This window comes from Carya illinoinensis, chromosome 1, assembly GCF_018687715.1.
Source record: "Carya illinoinensis cultivar Pawnee chromosome 1, C.illinoinensisPawnee_v1, whole genome shotgun sequence".
Lineage (NCBI taxonomy): Eukaryota > Viridiplantae > Streptophyta > Magnoliopsida > Fagales > Juglandaceae > Carya > Carya illinoinensis.
In genome coordinates this window covers 36203504-36211249 of record NC_056752.1, presented here as the reverse complement: position 1 = coordinate 36211249, position 7746 = coordinate 36203504, and the positions used below count along the sequence as shown (strand labels likewise).

Sequence of the window (7746 nt, the reverse complement as noted above, 5' to 3'; positions counted from 1 at the left end):
CATCAAAATAAAATTATTTTTACATTGAGTTATTGTGGATGCAAATATCCATTCGCAACCAAACTATCTTCTTGCATCGAGTTATTATGGATGCGAATGGACAAACATGATAACCTATTTACACCAATTGCATCCAAATGAAGTTATTTTGTATCGAGTTATTGTGAATGCAAATGTCCACTCACATCCTTTTTTTTTTTTTTTTTTTTTTGCATCGAGTTATTATGGATGCGAATAGACAAACATGATAAACTGTTTGCATCAGTTGCATTCAAATAAAATTTTTTTGCATCGAGTTATTATGGATGCTAATATACATTCGCATCCAAACACATAAGTGGTTGGGATGATTAATTTTAACCAATTTTGAGTTTTTTTCAACAGATAAAAATTGATGCAAAAGGTAAGGTATTAACAACCATTTCATCAAATGGATGCTGAAACTTAAAAATGACTAAATAATTGCATCCAACTGTCGACGATCAAAAATCGATGCAAAAAAATATTTGCATCAATTTTTCTTTGTTTTTGCAACCAAAACAAGTGATGCTAATGACCATATTTCTCGTAATAATATACATTTATTTATACATTTTGTTCCAAGCACAAGTAATTACGTCCCCTAGCTGGCTAGCTAATTAACTAGTTAACCACGGAAAAACAAAACAGTTTAATTAGAGCCTAATTAATTAGCCATGGCTTCTTGCACCTTCAAATCTTCTGCACCAACAAATGTGCCATGAAACCCATAAGGAACCCTAGCAGGCAATCTCACTGTTGCCACTAGCTTCATGCTTGAAGCTTCCACTATCACCAACTCCGACGTCTCTCTCTTCTCATCCCTCACAAACCCCACTATAAACCCCTCATCATCATCATCTCCTCTGACATGATGAGTTCCCTCAGATTTCACCTTCTTGGGTACGTAAAATGGCTCTCCTCCGAAGCATCCCGCCCCATACAAAAATTTGGTAACCACACCAGAATTCAAATCAACCTTTGCAATGCCGGAACACTTGGGCCACGGCTCTGCTATCGCTAGGTACGCATACCGGGTCTTTTGGCCGAGAAGCTGCCTATTTACTTGCCCTGCTTCCAAGTTCATGCCCGACACGATCACCCGGCGCGTGGACTTCCCCGTTCTCATGTTTAACCTGAATTCCGATAACTCACTCCGAAGTGGGACCTCTCTCTCGTTGAATACAGAGTCCGGCGGGCTCATGCAAGAACCTATGACAACGATGGTCTCATCGCCTGTTTCAGAGTTTTCCTCCCATGCATTCCACAGATGGAAGCAGAAGCAATCGGGTACGTCAATCCATCGCATTCTCGACTCGTCGACGTCGTTTTTCGGCAAAATTCCGAATCGAGAGGTCTTGCTCTCGTCGAAGATCACCGGAGACCCGCCCCGAATCATTTCCGATAACTTGAATACCACCTGGTGGTCGGGGAGTATCACAAAGTTCTCTGTTATGGCAAAGTCATGAATCATTGTCGGTCGCTGAAGAGAGATCTCCACGTCGCATGACTTATTTCCGCACGTGTCGAACTTGAAGTACTTGAGGTACGGTTTTTTCACCACGTTGTAGCTCAGCGCGTGGAGATCACCAGTAATGGGGTCCAGCTTGGGGTGCGCTATCATGGAGGAGTCCAGCTGATTGTTGAAATCAAACCGTCCGATTGTCTCAAGATCGCCATCATCCTTGATACTAACGTGATAAGGAAGATCGTCCTCTGACATGGCTAATAGTCGGCCGTTGAAATAGACGAGCCCCGCATTGGCAACACCTAAGCCTCGCGACCCGTCAACTAACCCAGCTCCGGCTCGGACGAAGAACAGCGCAAGCCTAGCCAGTCCGGAATGGCCATGCAGCTCTCCAATAGGCTTAGGAAACACGGGCCTCCCCATTGCCGCTTCTTGAACGAGCCGGCTCGTACGCGTGTACCTACAGCTGTAGCTGGCTTTGTTCCCGGAACCCAAGGTAACGGCGTGTATCATGCCGTCCCCGTCGAACAAATGGTGTCCACCTGACGGAGCGAACATGGGATTAGCCCCATTCCGCAAGTAAACGCCGTAAAGGCATGCTGGAATTTGACCCAGTACCTCGAGCCCATGATGAACCGGGCACTCCCGTACCGGGGCGAAATTACCAGATATCTGAATCGCCGGGTCGACCGTCTTCGGCAATTTATGGTTCTTTTCGAGTGGTAATATCAGTGAGGCCTCTATGAGGTCTAGAAGCGAGGCGACTACCTTTTGCAAGGGGTTTAAACGCGGTGGGTACGTGGGTTTTGGTGGGGTTGACACCGGCTGACTTTTGGGTGATGGTTTGTGATCTGGCAGCGACGGAGATGGCTGCGATGGTGGTGGCTTTCGGGGGAGTTTTTTCTTGGCAGGGTTGATGAGGAGTTTGGATGTGAAAAGTGGGGAGGGAGTTCGAACATTTCTCCGTTTCGTGGGGGTGTGAAGTTGAGTGAGATTTTGGAGTCCAGAGGTTGTTGTTAGGGTGGTGAAGTGCAAAGAGAATTGCATGGCCGGAATAGTGAAGAGAAATCCGAAGAAAGATGATAGCGTGGTGGTTGGGAAGGGGCCTGGAAGAAATCAAGGGTGGGATACTCTGGTATATGTTTTGCTGGCCGGGTGTATATGTAGGGGAAAAGGAGAGGGTTTGCCAGCTATTTGAGGTAGCAAATGTGAGGGACAGACACGTTGCCAGTGAGAGATCATCGGTTTCATCAAAGGTTTTTATGCCTCTTAAGTGTAAATTTTTTTTTTCTTTTCAAAAAAGAAATAGACGTTTTTATTCATTAAAACAAAGTCACAGTTACGATTTAATATAAATACAAGCCAGCTATTCATAATTAAAGCTCCTTTAGTACATAAATTTTTTTAATATAAAATAGATTAAAAATTTATTTTTATTATAAAATAAATTTAACGTAATATATAAAATCATATTAATTTATATATTTATTTTTATAAAATCTTTTTATAATTGCAAGGCTTTCTCAAATTGAAATGATGATGAGGTTTCTCTATAGAAAATAATTTTACCTTTTTGTCCCTAGCTCTTAATGCTATGATATCTTTGTGATCAAAATTCTACCAAGTTATATATAGTACTACTCGTATCGTACTTTTAATTTATCATGATGAGATATTATTATTGAAACATATTTTACCTTTTCAAAAAAAAATAAAAGATGATTCAAATGAAAAAAATAAATAAATTATATTTACATAATAGAATGACAATGAAATACAAATGTGAAATGTAGCGTTACCCTTTTCTGTTTGATTGCTAGGTATTGGTTATCACGAGATTAACGTGCTTTCAGAAAAACGAGATTAAAATACCTTTACATTATTTATTAAATACTTAATATTATCTAAAATATTTATAAGCACAATAATAAATATTATAAGGCCCAATTTGGACTGAGAGTTAAACTTAGTTTATTTCATCTAATCATTATAATTTTTATATAAAATAAATATAATAAATAATTTAAATTTTTCAAATATCAAGACTTTTATCTTAACTCATTTTATGTCAACTCACTATCCAAACCTCACCGACTGATTTCGTATGTATGTCTTTCTGACAACTTAGAAAATAGGTACTTTGATCATTTACATGATGTTGACAAGTGAAATTATTAAAATATCTCCAATTTTACACTAAATGAATATTAGATTTCTATTCTTTTCACGTGAATATTATATCTCTCATTTGGATTTACTACAAATCCATTTGGTTGCATTTTTCCTATAAAATAAAGTGATTAATTACATTTAGAACTATGGATATTATTTAGTGTTGGGCCAACAAGAGAGAAAATAAAGACAGCTTCTAAATTCTAATCCTCCATGTATGGCCACTAAAAAGCCTAGTGGAAGCTCCATGATGGATGTGTCCATTCATCCTTTTTTAAAATAATAAAAAAAAAAAACAAATTTTGTATATTAAGAGCTCATTTAAATTTAAAAAGTATTTCATCTCATCATATTATTATAATTTTTTCAAATTTTTAAATAAAATATAATAAATAATTCAATTTTTTCGAATCTCAATTTAATCTTTTTTATTTTAAAATAATAATATTTTATTCAATTTTTAACTTTTATCTAAAATAATTTTATCTCATCTCACCTCCGAATCTAAACCAGCACTAACTCTTGCTCATGGCATATCTTCGTAAAGTTGCCTACCGACAAGATATTTCCTTTAGAAAGTTGAGAAACCGTTCAATTCTTATTAGTTCCTCTCGTGTTATAAAAGGATGGCATATTATCGTAGTTAATTGTATGTGAGAAATCTCTAAATTAATTAAATGTGTAGTGTTGACAATATACATGATTGGCCTATTTATAATATAATTGTCAAGAAATAAATTTATAAATTATGAAATTACTACTTATATAAAAAAATAAACTAATAAGAATAGATATATTTAATTATTTAATTTAAATCTTAATATTCTTCCTCACGTGTAGACTAAATTATTTTTATATAAACGAATTTAACATATAAAATATTTAATTAAATAGAAGGAAGTGTATTTAATTATTTAATTTATATCTAAATAAATATTATGGAAGAAAAAATGAAATAACTTTTCGAAGGAAGGCGATGAAAACTAAGTGGCACGTGGGGGAGGACATGGAGCTTCAAAAGAAAAAAAGTAGCCTATTGGGAGGACAACACCCGGCATCGTACTACCACCCCCCCTATGGGCCCACCCCAGACCGAATGCACATACAGATACAAATGGCCCCCCGTGTGGCGGCCCACATTGTCATTCCCCATAACCCCCCCTTTGTTTTCTCCTTCTGGGCTTCTCCTCTGACTTCTTCCTAATCAGATTTCACCACCTTGTTTGAATGAAGGCAACCTGCATACCATTCGCCCAAACACGTGTCCGAACAGATCGACCCGGACCACGTGCATTTGTGGGGCCTTTCTAGCCCACGTGTCTTTTATCTTTGACTTATCTTCTTTCTTTCTTTCTTTCTTTCTTTTTTTTTTTTTTTTTTTGGGATATATATAAAAATGTTAAATATATTTTTTTAAAAAAATTATTTCTTTACGAAGTTGAAAATTATAAAATCTCTAATTCAATCTCAAAATAAATATTTGTAAGTTGTTTTTGCAAGAAATATTGTAAGCATTTTTGCTACAGTTTCTTTCGAGCACAACGAGGAAAAAAATGTCGAGTTTTGTCTTTTTCTCTCTCCCTCCTGGGATCGAAGCAAAAGAACAAAACCTCTTGTACTCAGAGCCTTGTCTGGTCACCCTGAAAATCTGCACAGCAGTCAGCAACGTTTTGTAATGTTTACGTAAGACAAGATTGTTGACTTTGTCTTTGTCGAAGAAGGGAAAAATGGTAGAAAAACATCAAAATGTATATTCATTCATAGGATTCCTACTCTGGGACATCGCCGACTAAAGTTGCCACCTAATGGGCCTATGTGGGTCCTACAATTGGGCAAGAGGGTCCAATCTTTAATGGGCATCATAGCCTTTCAGATCAGTTGGGTAAATTCATTATTGGAGGAGAAAAATGATATTTATAAGTCTTTTAATACTAAATATTTAGAATAAGAATTATTACAATTAATATATTTTTAATCATTTGATTCCACTAAAAAATGAAGGTAATTAATTAAAACTAAAGTCTTATATTATGCACTGCACACTTCCTATATTCTCCCCGTCTTAGACTATGTTTAGTAAGTGAATTAGTCTTACTTTAATCTATTTACAAACAGTTTATTATTATTTACAAACTATTCATTATTTTTTTATTACTATTTACAAATAATCTGAAATTAGCTTGACATCTAAAAATAGTCTTAATCAAAAGAGAAACACCAGATTTTTGGAAAGCTAGATGGAGCACTTGTTAATTGCCCAAGTGTGGGAAAGCTATAATGACATTCGTTTCGGTCATGCAAGCCCACTTTAATGACCTCAAAATTGATAAAATTGAACCGGATTTAAATAAAGAGCCTTTATGCGGGCCTGTGTGGGCTTGAATAAATAGCTATGATGGACACAAACATTTACAACTTCACTGGTGTCCTCTCAATTTGGGCTCCCGATTATAGATTCTGAATAGCATATTTAAATTAATTATTAAATATTTCTATTTTTCTTTTCTTTTCTTTTCTTTTTTTTTCTTCTTCATTTCATTCTCTCTCCCTTGAACCTTTATCCGTTTTTTAGCTATGGTCAAAGCTACCAATGGCACGTAATGCCTTGACCAGCTCATCCAAATTTCTAGCAGTATTGAACTTTACGAAGCATGTTAAATTAATGAGATTTGCTATTTATTTTTTCACATACTACATATCATATTTATTTTATTTTTTTATTTTATCTATTTAAATTAATTAAATTCGTATATTCATTATTTTATACTATATATTTTTTAAAATTAATAACAATGTTACCGGGTGTACCATATCAGCACTTGTTTCCAGAATCCTTATGATTGGATAATGGCGCCATCCTGTTGTGGATATTTTCGTTCGCTTTTTCCCAATCCGGCACGCATGTTTATACCTGCGTACACAAACGTTCGAAAGCACAGTTCACGCCCGTTTAGGCGCGTGTAATGTTCTCGTTTTAAGTGATTCTTAAAAGTAGATTATGCATATGCAAAAAAATAATTTTGATGAATATAAAATAAATTTTAATTTTAATTATTTTATTTATATGATTCTTTATATAAGAATAGTTATTTTTTATTATATAATAATAAAATAATATAAGATAAATTTAACTTTAGTTATTTATATCAAATCTCCACGTGGGATATCTATTTATTTATTATATAGTAATGAGTAATTAATAATTTAAAAAATATTTAATTTTTTTAATTATTAATTTATTTTATTTTATCATATTTTAATTATTAATTATTAGTTTATTTTATTTTATCACATTTTTCTATTTAATTTAAAGAAATTTATGGAAGTTTGTATATGTAAATAGAGAAAAGAGAAAGTGTTATAAAAAAATAATAAAATATGATTTGCTCCTTGTAGAATGTAGACCAAATTTAATCTTTTCTTTACCGATACTATAACTAAAAGTAACAAATTTTGGAAATAGATAATTAATTGCAAATGTTTTTTATATCTAATAGTTAAAAAGTACAATATATTTTAGAAATGCATAACCCAGTGAGAATGCTCTTACTGACTTTAAATTTGTTACATCAATTGATACGATTGAAGTTTGGTATAATTTAATATGGAGACTAATGTTACTCTTAATATATAGGACAATAAATTTTGCTAGAATAAATAGTCCAAAACGTAACTTTAAATTAGACTACACACAACAATAATGTCAACAAAAACTCTAATGACTAGCACTCTTGCATAAACCCTTTTTACCTTGTTAGTCCTAACTCTTGGATTTGGATATATAAGCAGCTCGTGAGGAAAGATTGTTGTAGGCAAAAGCGAAGTTACATGAGATTCACTGACTAGCAAGCAAAAAAAGGATGGGATGACAACATACACGCCGTACAGACCCAAAGTAAGGATTAGGAAAATCTCCAAGTAACCATATCTCTATGAGATCAAGATTCACAAAGAAAACTCCTAGCAAAATATCTGGCTGAGAAGGTTACTATCAGTGCAAGATACTCGTACTGGAAGAACACTATTGACTAGAGAAATACTCGCACGAGAAGGACGCTATCAATGGTGAGATATATTGAAAGGGCATA

General features: G+C 34.4%; 1 protein-coding gene across 1 annotated transcript; it reads right to left on the bottom strand.

The window, feature by feature from the left end:
- Positions 1-561: 561 nt before the first annotated feature.
- On the bottom strand, positions 562-2631 carry LOC122316434 (9-cis-epoxycarotenoid dioxygenase NCED6, chloroplastic). The gene has a single exon (XM_043132952.1). The coding sequence runs from the start codon at positions 2531-2533 to the stop codon at positions 686-688; it is 1848 nt and encodes a 615-aa protein (XP_042988886.1). The 5' UTR covers positions 2534-2631; the 3' UTR covers positions 562-685.
- Between the last annotated feature and the right edge of the window lie 5115 nt (positions 2632-7746).

What these genes read in the sequence shown, in the direction of transcription:
- LOC122316434 (XM_043132952.1), bottom strand. Translation starts at nt 2,533, where the DNA reads ATGCAATTCTCTTTGCACTTCACCACCCTAACAACAACCTCTGGACTC.